At 41.4% G+C, this 12,500-nt stretch overlaps 2 protein-coding genes across 4 annotated transcripts in view; both read left to right on the forward strand.

Annotated features, from left to right (window-relative positions):
* The window catches only part of LOC138032423 (uncharacterized), a 7,004-nt gene extending 5,346 nt beyond the window's left edge, over positions 1-1,658 (forward strand). For 2 of the 3 annotated variants that reach the window (XM_068880088.1, XM_068880089.1), the window contains exon 2: positions 1-1,658. This exon is cut by the window's left edge and continues 745 nt beyond it. In XM_068880088.1, the coding sequence (XP_068736189.1) occupies positions 1-1,511 (1,511 nt within the window). In that variant the 3' untranslated portion in view covers positions 1,512-1,658. The other variant, XM_068880090.1, reaches the window with a different exon arrangement.
* LOC138033461 (nephrocystin-3-like) lies at positions 1,518-6,805 on the forward strand (the record flags this gene model as incomplete). The annotated part of the gene is made up of 1 exon (XM_068881203.1): positions 1,518-6,805. A coding segment is annotated over one exon (1,938 nt), but the record flags the coding sequence as incomplete, so codon positions are not given.
* Positions 6,806-12,500: the final 5,695 nt, after the last annotated feature.

Genomic DNA, 12,500 nt, shown 5'->3' on the forward strand with positions numbered 1-12,500 from the left:
TAAAGGAAGCCAACGAGAACTGTTTAAGTTACCTGTATATCTCAGGAAACCCCGGAAGCGGCAAATCTCAGTTAGCTGCTCTCGTCGCGAAGAAGTGGTTTGACGAAGAAACAAGCGACGCAAGCACAAAGACATTTGTAATGACTCTAGATGCGCAGAACCTGGATTCACTGTTGGAATCATACTACTCTTTTGCTCGACATTTAAGGTGTCCAGAAGATGCCGTATCGGACATTATGAAGGATAAAGACATGGATTCAAAGAAGAAAATCGCAAATATTAAGTCCTTAATTAGCACCAAAGTGGAGCTTTACTCTTCTTGGCTGTTGATAGTGGACAATGTTGTGAGATTGAATGAAATAAGTCATCATTTGCCACAAACGGGGAACTCGAGCTGGTGTAAAGGCCAGGTGTTAATAACCTGTCAAGACACAGCTGCTATACCTTCAGAGACGTGTGCCATTAATCACATATCAGTGAGCGAAGGTATGATGCTGTCTGACGCTCTCACTTTATTAGCCTCCCTCTCGGGCATCGCTGCCAATGACGCCGGAAAAGAAGTTGCTCAGGCATTAGATTATCAACCCCTTGCCTTAGCAAGCGCCGCCACGTTTGTCCGACTTGTGCGAGAAAAGATATCATCTTTCTTCGGCTGGAAAGAGTATCTACAGAAGCTTTCCGACGGTCAGCGTGCACAAACGGAGGCCTTTCTTGTCGAAAGCAATCCAAGCTATCCAAACTCCATGACCAAGGCGATTTCACTGGCCGTGGACAGCGTGATGTCAACTGACAAGGTTTTAAATCACGCTTTCAATTTCATTTCTCTCTGTGCTCAGCAACCATTAAACCTTGAACTTTTGATCAACTACGTTGTGAATAAGGAGAAGGAAAACGATGGAAGCGCAGGAAGCAAACTTGCTGATGCAGATATTATTAGTTTGAGGATTCAAGAAAGCTCACTGATCTTAATTGAAAAAGACGAAAGCAGCGTCTTCGTTCGCGTTCATCAGGTTGGTCATGAAGAGTCTGTCACTAAAAGCTTTCACTTAGTACCACATTTAAAATGCCTGGTAACCGAAATTGAAGAACACATATCTGAGGTTAACAAAAGTAATAAAATAAGGGTGAAATATTTTCCACATTATTTTCTTACGTTAGGCCAAATTTGCCGTTTTCATTGTGAGTATAATATAGCCAAAACCTTCGGTATCGTGGCTCTGAAGATTATTAATTGTGATGATGTTTTTGAAGGAGATTCCACACAAGGCAATGATGAGTCGAGTGACATGGAACAAGCTGAAGAGTATTATGAGCGTCATCTTGGTATCTGCCGTAAAAACCCTAGTTCTCAGAGTGTCGATGTTTCAACTTGTTTGAACTTTTTGGGTACTGTACTTCATCAGCAAAGTGACTTGGAACAAGCGAAGAAACATTTTCAGTTGGCCGTTGCTATTTACCAAGAAAGGCTTGGTTCTCAGCATGTCAATGTCGCATCGACCTTTAACAATTAGGGTTATGTACTTCGTCGCCAAGGTGAGCTGGGTCAAGCAAAAGAGTATCATGAACGGGCTCTTGCTATTTACCAAAAAAGACTTGGTTCTGAGCATGCCAAAGTCGCATGTACTTTGAGCAGTTTGGGTAATGTACTTTATCACCAAGGTGAGCTGGGTAAGGCAAAAAAGTATCATCAGCGGGCTCTTGCTATTTTACAAGAAAGGCTTGGTTCTCAGAATATCAACGTCGCATCAACTTTTAACAGTTTGGGTAATGTACTTCGTGAGCAAGGTGAGCTGGGTGAAGCAAAAGAGTATTATGAGCGGGCTCTTGCTATTTTCCAAGAAAGGCTTGGTTCTCAGCATGTCAATGTCGCATCGATTTTTAACAGTTTGGGTTATGTACTTCGTGAACAAGGTGAGCTGGGTCAAGCAAAAGAGTATCATGAGCGGGCTCTTACTATTTACCAAGAAAGGCTTGGTTCTCAGCATGTCAATGTTGCATCCACTTTTGTTAGTTTGGGTTATGTACTTCGTGAACAAGGTGAGCTGGGCCAAGCAAAAGAGTATCATGAGCGGGCTCTTACTATTTACCAAGAAAGACTTGGTTCTCAGCATGTCCAGGTCGCATCGACGTTATACAGTTTGGGTTGCGTATTTCGTGACCAAGGTGAGCTGGGTCAAGGAAAAGAGTATCATGAGCGGGCTCTTGCTATTTACCAAGAAAGTCTTGGTTCTCAGCATGTCCATGTCGCATGTACTTTGAGCAGTTTGGGTAATGTACTTCATCACCAAGGTGAGCTGAATCAAGCAATAGAGTATCATGAGCAGGCTCTTGCTATTTACCAAGAAAGGCTTGGTTCTCAGCATGTCAATGTCGCATGGACTTTTAACAGTTTGGGTGATATACTTCGTGACCAAGGTGAGCTGGGTCACGCAAAAGAGTATCATGAGCGGGCTCTTGCTATTTACCAAGAAAAGCTTGGTTCTCAGCATGTCAGTGTCGCATCGACCTTTAACAGTTTGGGTGATGTACTTCATGACCAAGGTGAGCTGGAGAAAGCAAAAGAGTGTCATGAGCGGGCTCTTGCTATTTTTCAAGAAAGGCTTGGTTCTCAGCATGTCCATGTCGCATGTACTTTGAGCAGTTTGGGTAATGTACTTCATCACCAAGGTGAGCTGAATCAAGCAATAGAGTATCATGAGCAGGCTCTTGCTATTTACCAAGAAAGGCTTGGTTCTCAGCATGTCAATGTCGCATGGTCCTTTCACAGTTTGGGTGATGTATTTCGTCACCAAGGTGAGCTGAATCAAGCAAAAGAGTATCATGAGCGGGCTCTTGCTATTTACCAAGAAAAGCTTGGTTCTCAGCATGTCAGTGTCGCATCGACCTTTCACAATTTGGGTGATGTACTTCATGACCAAGGTGAGCTGGAGAAAGCAAAAGAGTGTCATGAGCGGGCTCTTGCTATTTTTCAAGAAAGGCTTGGTTCTCAGCATGTCAATGTCGCATCAACTTTTAACAGTTTAAGTAATGTACTTCATCACCAAGGTGAGCTGAGTCAAGCAAAAGAGTATCATGAGCGGGCTCTTACTATTTACCAAGAAAGGCTTGGTTCTCAGCATTTCAAAGTCGCATCGACTTTTAACAGTTTGGGTAATGTACTTCGTGACCAAGGGGAGCTGGGTCAAGCAAAAGAGTATTATGAGCGAGCTCTTGCTATTTACCAAGAAAGGCTTGGTTCTCAGCATGTCATTGTCGCATCAACTTTTAACAGTTTGGGTTGTGTACTTCGTCACCAAGGTGAGCTGGGTCAAGCAAAACCGTATCATGAGCGGGCTCTTGCTATTTTCCAAGAAAGGCTTGGCTCTCAGCATGTCAATGTCGCATCAACTTTTAACAGTTTGGGTAATGTACTTCGTGAGCAAGGTGAGCTCGGTCAAGCAAAAGATTATCATTAGCAGGCTCTTGCTATTTACCAAAAAAGGCTTGGTTCTGAGCATGTCGATGTCGCATTGACTTTTAACAGTTTGAGTTTTGTACTTCATCACCAAGGTGAGCTTGGTCAAGAAAAAGAGTATCATGAGCGGGCTCTTGCTATTTACCGAGAAAGGCTTGGTTCTCAGCATGTCGATGTTGCAAATTGTTGTTACAACGTAGGTGTTGCACTCCAGAAGCAAGGTGACCTTGGTCAAGCAAAAGATTACTTTGATTGTGTGTTGACCATCTATTTAAACTGCCTTGGGCCTGAACATTCTAAGGTTGTGATGGTTGAGCGATGTTTGTCCCAACTGCGGTGAGAGATGAGATAACTTAGGGCATATTTACATGAGATCGGGACGAAACCAGACCGGCATGAAATTTTTGTAGCCCTTTACAAGTGATTGGTCGATTACATGAGACCAGGACAAACCCATGACAAACCCAAACCCATGCTCAGAGCACAGCACTGAAGACTGAGATGGTTCCCATTTCGCTCGCTTCAGCCGAACAAAATCCACCCATTTCGTTCTCCTTTTCTTGGCTTCGGGCCGATCGTCGCCGTAAAATGGCAGTTTGTGAAGGGAAATACCTTCTTTTAAATTTCTTTCGTTGCTGCAGCCGGCACCGACACATCTCTTCGGCATTTTGAGGTCAAAACACTAGGGTTCACTGTTGTTCACTGTAATCAAAACAACGCTGTTGTTCTCCTTTCTACGTTATAGTAAATACTAGCCCCAATCCCCAATCACTCGGACTTGAACCAACAAGGATGGCGGCAATTTTGGCGTAATTTTTTAAACTTTGGAAATTTCTGAAAAATCGTAGAGTTGAGCAAATTCAAAATTTTTTTCACTACTGTACTACAAAAATTGCGAAAAATTATTCAATGATAAAAACAAAATTGGGGTAAGGTGCACTTTAAGAGATGTTTGTCTCAACTGCGTCAACAGATTGAGAAAACTTAGAAATTCAGTTGCCAAGGTCTAGGGCCAAGAATCCTTCCCATGATAGTAGCAAGAGAATTGTGTGATATATGTAATACCGCGCAAAGACCGTGTTGACATACTTAATAATTGTTCCTAAATACTTATCTTGAGGGGAAGAAGAGGAATCAGTGTTAATGGGGAATAATTGTTTGTATTTATGCCTGGAGAAAACGAGGGGCAAGTAAGCGAATCCCTCATATAAGTCCCTATTCGGATTACAAGAATTTAAAATCCATTATTAGTTCTGTGTCATAGTGCATGGTTATGGTTCAAGGCCCACACCTTTTTTGTCAGTTAGTCTGAAATCGGACCGCGTTTTTATGCCAACAACGGATAAAATAGTGGCAACGTGGGCACAATGTAAAAATATATTCAAAGTGATTATCATGGAGCAGAGGGATTCGCTCAATCACCTCATATTCCCTTGTTTGTACAGATACAGTTCGATTGCTATATCCAATGCACCTTAATCGAGCCATGTTAATCTGTTCAGATCAGGCGGGAAAAACATGTTTCCGCTTAGTGAATTAAGTGTGTGATTTTTTTTTATAGATTCATAAGTATTCTGTTTCAAAATCATAGAAATTTAAACATAGAACCAGTACTAATTAAACCAACACTGACTGTTTTACTAGTAAGGACTTAAGCCGTGTTCAAATTAGGCCTCCATTATGATTGAATTATAATCAAACTAAATATGAAATGGGTTCACATCAACTAATTACAGTCCCTGATTATGACTGGATTATAATTACTCCAAACAACCTTAAGGGGGTTGTTTAAAGAAATTATAGTGCGTCATAGCCCATTTCACGGTTACTTTTTCTCATTTGCATTACAATATAATCTAGCTTGTATGTGAGGCAATTTCGGGCTATTTTGTAGTTTTAACCCGAAATTGCCTAGCATCGACATTAGATTACATTGTAATGCAAATAGAAAAACTAACCGTGAAAAGGGCTATTGAACAGAATGGCGAACACGTCGTGGTATGCGGAGACGAAAGTTCTAATCGCTTTTTAAAGGATTTGTCTTCTTCTATTCTCGGAAGATATCCTTGATTCTCTTCTCGCTTGAGAAGCATAGTGATGATGATCGTGCCAGCCATACGAATCAGGGCCATTTTGTCTCACACTGCGAAGTTACCCTGCCTGTTGTATTTAAATTTTCACAGATGCGAACACAACCATAATTGAATAAACTGAACGGAGTATGATTGCCTGAATTGTACTTCACTTGATCATAATCAATGTTGAGTGTGAACACGGCTGAATTGTAATGATCATGATTGGCAGAAGCAATCTGACGGATACTCAATATGTGTATAGGGATGGCTGTGGTTGAACAGAAGCCTTCATTCAAGTGCAGTTTAACTATTTAAAGGAACTCGATGATAAGGATTGTACCTATGGATTTTTCGAAGGTCTTTCAAAACCTTTTCTTATTTATCTTTTAATTTACATCATTAGAAACTAGATCATTGGATATTGCCATTTTAAAGTTTTGATTGCCTTAGCCATCATGGTATATGAGCTGTTACTAAATTTCCGGCGTCGAATATTGCGTTTCTATCTTTCTGATTGGTTCATTCGATCTCCGTATCAGCTCATATACCGCATGACCTAATATGGAAGCTGATTGCGTCAAGTGTTGGCAAGCTGGAAACTGATTGGCTTTAATTTCCAAGTGACCAATGTTATGAGGATCAGAATTACTCTTAGCTTATCTGTCGTGCAATTCCAGACATTTGTAGAATTATCTTATAATATGTAATATTCCAGAAATTTCTTTGATGAGACTCAGCAGTTTCCACAAATAGTAGACCTTGTAATGATCAGTACTCTATAAATAGCAACAGAACTTTCTAGATGCTTAGAGTAAAAGTATAAAAGTACTCTTGTACGTAATAGAAAAAACTCTCTTCCCGAGAGCTTACCCTCGTGGCTGACTGTGATTGAACTTATGCTATGATTGGATGCGATACTGTGAGGAAGCTATAATCAACTGCGATAACTATGGTGAAGCTATAACCTTCGAACTTGCTATATCCGGAGAGCAGAAAGTGACGATAGTCAAAACGGACGAAGAGTTCAGAGTTCATAATGAAGTCTTCCGTAAGAGTTTGTCTACACAGAAAATCCAGTGAGTGGAAAGAATCCAGTGAATCAAGAAAGTCAAGAATTGTTCTCTACAATCGGTGGAACTTGGATTAATCAAGATGAAGATCAATTCCTGAGTCGCCATGAAAGACAGTAAGCATGCTTTCTGAACTGCCTAACTTAATCTTTAACCTAAGTAAATGTAACAGTGTAAAACTAATTAAATAATACTGAAAAGGGTAACTACTCGTTGTCACACTTTCTTTGCGTGCCTTATATCCTACTCGGGAGGTCGTTTTCACTTATGCCTTGTTCGCGGTTTGGTTATTCCAGCACGTAACACCAAGCGTTCAGAATTACATGATTGGTTAAAACCAACTCGGCGCTACGCACCTCATTGGCTGGCCCCCGCATATGCAGCGCCCACTCGTGGAATAATTGTTAATTATAATATGCTCTTCAAATAGAAGTAACAGAACGCAAAGTAGAGAAGACTTATTCATAATTTGTGGGAGTTTTTTATTAAAAATATTAAGACTTTGAAGTCCTTCGCGTGCTGGAATCCTCCTAATGTGAATGCCTCCTGTGTGTCATAGCTTTTCAATGAAACTTTACAGATTAGGAACGCAACAAAGTTAAACAGAAACCACGAAGGGACAGCACTATGAAACTGCCTGGCGCTGCTAGAGACAGAGAAGAGGGAATTTACTTCATGAAAAGCGCCAAGGGAATCACGTGTCAGCGAGTAAGACGGATCACCGAGTGCAATTGTCACACCCAAAAATGAGCGTGTGGAAAGGATTGTGCACTGATGCGATAACCGCCTTGCTCAAACGAGGCCCGAACCAGTAAAATAAATCGTGTGCAGCCAAAGTTAAGTAGATTTGTTCAACACTCAACGATCAAACAGCTTTGTAGATGAGTCAAAAAGAGCCGCGCCCAAAATACTCGCAACAGGTGTCAGTAATAAAGGATTGATTGACACAAAACAAGAATCACATAAAAAGTTCAAATTCCAAAGCTCGGCCAATGGCACAATGAAAGAACTGGTAAAGAACTACTGAACCACTGATCTACTTCCCCCTCCATGCCAGTGTAGTGGCATAGGCTCGGAAAGGTGAAAAGGCTAAATCGAAATCTTCGGGGTGACTCAACGAAAATTCTTTAAGGCCGGGCTTAACAAAAGACTGCCCGAGATCTAAAATTAACACACGCGGGATAATTCATGGAACCCGTGCTGAGCGCGGGAAATAGCGTGGAAGAAAATCACCAATCAGTATTAGTTTTCAGTTTACCTTTGACTGGCTGAGTGTTTTGGCGCGAGTTTTTTAAACCAATCGCCGTACGTTTATGTCGTTTGTTCCCGGCGACACTTCACCGAAAACTGTTCTATCAAGCTAAAATTGGAAACTAATGAACTCACCTTTTGCCATCTCTACTTAACGAAATCAATCCCTGGCTTGCCTCCTGTTTTTTCATCTCGATATAGCTTTTCTGCTTTAAACCTTCACCATATTCGTTGGTATGATCTAAGGCTGTGTGAATAGTGAAATAACACTGTTATGAAATAGTTTTTTTAGTATATACCACGCAAGTGAATAGTGCTCTCCGCGAGCGCTGATTGGCTAACTCGGAGTACTACTCACCTCCGAGTAGCCGGCGCGTGAGATTTGAAATGCGAGAAATCTTTGGTTAAAACTGCACAGGACGAAAGATTCGTGATCTTTAAATGACAGAGGAAAAAGGTCTTCTTATGCAATGACATGTGCAATTGGTCGTGCATTTCACATCAGTCAAACACTTTTGCTGCCATCGTAGTTTACGCGCAAAGCCTCCAGCCCTGATATGCCATTAATTAACCTCAAAAAGGAAAGATCATTTGAGAAATGCTAGCATATACAAAGTAATGCACTACATCATCGTATCACGACAACCCACTTAACACCAATGCGGCTACGACTACGACAACGCCACGAAACGAAAACATCATTGGTTAAAAAAGGAAAAAGTGAATCTTGCTGCACGTGCAGCATGCATTTTAGCACATATTTGTGCGGTCCTCTGCTATGTGCGTCGCTACGGCGACTACCAGGATAAGTCATGAGACGCTTCGCGGAATTTGAGAAGAGTTACGAAGATCAAAGATTGAAACCTGGGGACGTAACCCAAGAACCGTTACAACAAATTCAATAAAAGCTGACTGTTCCGCACAAAAAACGAACATTCAAACAATACAACGTAATAGGAACACTAGCAAAACTACATGTATAATAACTACAGTACGAAGTCGGACTTAAATGAAAAACAGTGATTTCAACAGAAACATATGAAGCATGCAACGATCGAAATAAATCAAAACAATACTAAATGATTACTCATCACAGGACTACTTCAGCTGGGAGTTGAAAAAAAAACAACAACAACAAAGAAAAGGAACTTGCGTATCTGTCCCACACAGTAAAGACTACGTAGTGCTATGATGAACTTACTTCTCTTAAAAACCTTTCTTGACTTTACTCAATGAAGGTCAACGTGGAACTGAACGAACTTACTACAGAAGCCACAACAGTCTTTGTACATGCTAAAGGTCAGCCAAGGGTGTGACCAGTAAGATAGCCGCTATACGAGTCTAACGGTTGCAGACGCCAAAGAAACAATATGGAACTTAAGCAACGAGAACGACACAAATTTGCATATTTAGTAGGCAAAAGCTTTACACGCTCTACACGTGCGTTTTTCACTTTTGTCCATTTCTTTGCTGTCGTCTGCAAAACAACAACGTGAAATAGCCAAATTTGAGGTTTATGAAGGACGTCAGTCATTGAAGACAAACTTTTATTTTCTCCCCTAAATTACGGCGCTCTTCCGACAAGTGTTGTCGGAATTAAACTACCACACCCTTGTCATATTAAAAAAGCTGAAATAGTCACGAAATGATTACAATAACGCGAATTTATATTTTGAGATGTCGTTCTCATTCCCCGAGGGGGGGGGGGGGGGGATTTCTCATGTAAAAAGCACAACAACTAAATGCGCTTGCGTGTATTCCTTGTGCTTATGCTTACGTCGCTAGTGAAAACCAGGCTTTAGCAATTAACTAATTTTTAATTTTCCCTAATTAAAACCCATACTTAAAAATTTGGTACATCTTAAGGGTGAAAAAAATTTCATGCCATGCCCACAAAACAGGATCTTGGTATCCACCGAGCACCCGCCATCCTTTTTATATGGTTCCCCCCCCCCCCCCCCCTCCCCAACCGGGCCTCCTTGCTGTTGCCGTCGTCGTTCCTTAAGTTCTCTATTAATGAAATATTGAGAAAGAAATAAAAACTCGGCAACGAACTTAACAAAGTGAACCATTCATTCTCTATTTTACCTTAATAGCTGAGGTTCTGTGATTAGGTTCCCAATTCCGTCAATATGTTTTTTTTTTCGAGCTCGCTGAACATTTGGACGGACGGCAATTAGCTAATTCCAGTAATTCTTTCAACCCTTCACTTCCAATATCTGAATGTTAATTCTCCTTACCGGTTGCCATGCATTACTCTTTACTTCAGTTTTGGGAATTTGATGAATATATATCTAGACAAAACCAACTGGTGATAAATTTTTTTATTCTCGTCACCATTCTACTTCACAATGTATTGAGCTTGTGAGGAGAAAGTTCGTATCAATCACTGCTGGAGACAAAGGATTAATTAATATAACGCTTTTTACTCGACGCTCGCAAACAGAGCATCACTTGAGGAGGACAACACAAAAGATATCATATCTAGAATTATTATTGAATAGCTGTGAAGTGTTTAAAAATAAGTAAATAATTGGTTTATTGAAAACATATTCTCGCACCCATAGGTGAATTACAATATGTTAAAAAGTTATAAAAACATGTAAATATAAGCAAAAAAAACTTAAAATAGAAAATAAATCGAACTTTCTGGTAACTAAAATTCTAATTACAAAAATCCTAAAATCGATTATTACCCCGAAATATAACAGGGATAGTAAAAACTATTAAGGAAAATAATTCAGCGTTGACTGTAGCTGGAATGAAGCTCATCTTGTACCTATTAGTCCTACATTTCCCAGTAGTGAAAACCTGTTCGAGTTGCGGAGATCACGACAGTGGAGCTCCCGCGTTACACAGGGAGCAAATGGTGGAGGCGAGAGACCGGTTCTTCGATCTTCTTTACAGTTTTTAGGCAGAGGCTGGATCTTCGGTCATCGAGGCGACTACATTGTAAGGTGAGCAAGGGCATCCTCGTAATGCATTTCCGGGTAAATAATGCCCAAAGCTCTTTTCTGTACCACGTCGATTTTCTGCGAAAAGTAAATTAGCAGAAAGGTGTGCCAGACTGCGCAAGCGTACTCTAGGGTACTCCTGACGAGGGAGAAGTAGATCAACCGCAAATCAACTGGAGGAACCCCACAACGGGGAAGTACGCGCAGAATATACAGTCGCTTTGAGGCTTTCTTTACCATGGTATCCACTTGAGCTGTTTGTTAAGAGTGACACCGACGACCTTGAATGACGAAACAGTGTCAAGTAAACGGTCATTGATGCGGAAGAGCTGGTTTTCTGGGCTGTGGCGAAGAAAGCTGACTGTCATCTCTTTACACTTTTTGCCGTTGAGCTTCATATCGTTACGCTCTGCCCATCGACTGATTTCGTCAAGCTTCGCTTGCAGTGATTACGACTCGTGCGCTTTCCGGACCTCGCAGACAGTTACATTATCAACATACTTCCAGTAGGACGCCAAAAGAGATTTCAATTTCAGGTCGTTTATCATTACAAGGAGCAAAATGGGACCCAATTAGTCAGAGCGACAGCCATCTACTGTTACTCTTTGGCGGCGATTTGTGAGGAAGTCGCAGATCCAGGCTGGGAAGGTCAACACTAACGCTGAAGAAATGGTCATTGAGCAAACAGGCAAGGTCGGCACCACCTACTGAAATACCGTCTTTTCACGATCTGCATGTTGGAAAACTTCCTGTTGCCAGACAGTTGCTTGACATAATCCCACCACTTCCGAGAATCACTAGTTTCAAGGTGTCGTACTTTGTTGGCATAATATGACTGCTTTCTCTTAGAGATCTCATCACGGACCTTAGTTCTGAGATGTCGCCAAAGTACCTGGTCCCTGCTGTGGAAATCCCTCTGCCTTTGTGTAATAAGATGCTTTAGTGCAAGCGACATACAAGGTTTGTCGGTGGCGTGGATCTTGACAACTTCAATTAACTTCAACATCAACGGCAGACACCAGGTCACTTGTGAAAGAGAACCGAAGGAGAGGCAGTGTCAATCATGTCGCTAAACCATACATGCGCACTACACCAACTACCAAATTCATCCAAAGCAGACCGTGGGAAGCGTCGCGTGCGCCGCTTACTAACACTCGTAGTGTTCGTACTTCTAACGCACCTAGGCACAGGGGCCCAATCAACAACGTTATGATCAGAATTGCCTAATGGGGCATTTACGATAGGTGTGAAATAATCAGATAACCAAGTGAAGCTATGATCCTCGCAGTTATGAGCGCAATTTTTGCAATTGCGTAAAGAAGCCTGAAAAATTCAGGACTTCAACGGGGTTTGAACCCGTGACCTCACGATGCCGGTGCGACCCAACTGAGCTTTGAAGCCACTGACGTTGGGAGCTGGTCGTTTGTGGGTTCCAACGTTCCCGTGAGGAATGAATCAAAAATGAAATGATATATGAAATGGATCATATATCAACTGCGGACTCGTAGAATGGGGACATGGATTTTTTGGAAAACTGAATACTTGTAACAATTTTTTGGCTTTCTAATTTTACTCTATCCCTTGAACAAATGCACCCTGGAATCCGGGAGAAGCTTCATTAATAATCCCATCTCCACTCCCCAGAACTCCCATCGACCTTTGGCCACCAATTGTTTTTCTCTTCGGCCATTTCAAC

This window comes from Montipora capricornis, chromosome 14, assembly GCF_036669925.1.
Source record: "Montipora capricornis isolate CH-2021 chromosome 14, ASM3666992v2, whole genome shotgun sequence".
Taxonomy (NCBI): Eukaryota; Metazoa; Cnidaria; class Anthozoa; order Scleractinia; family Acroporidae; genus Montipora; species Montipora capricornis.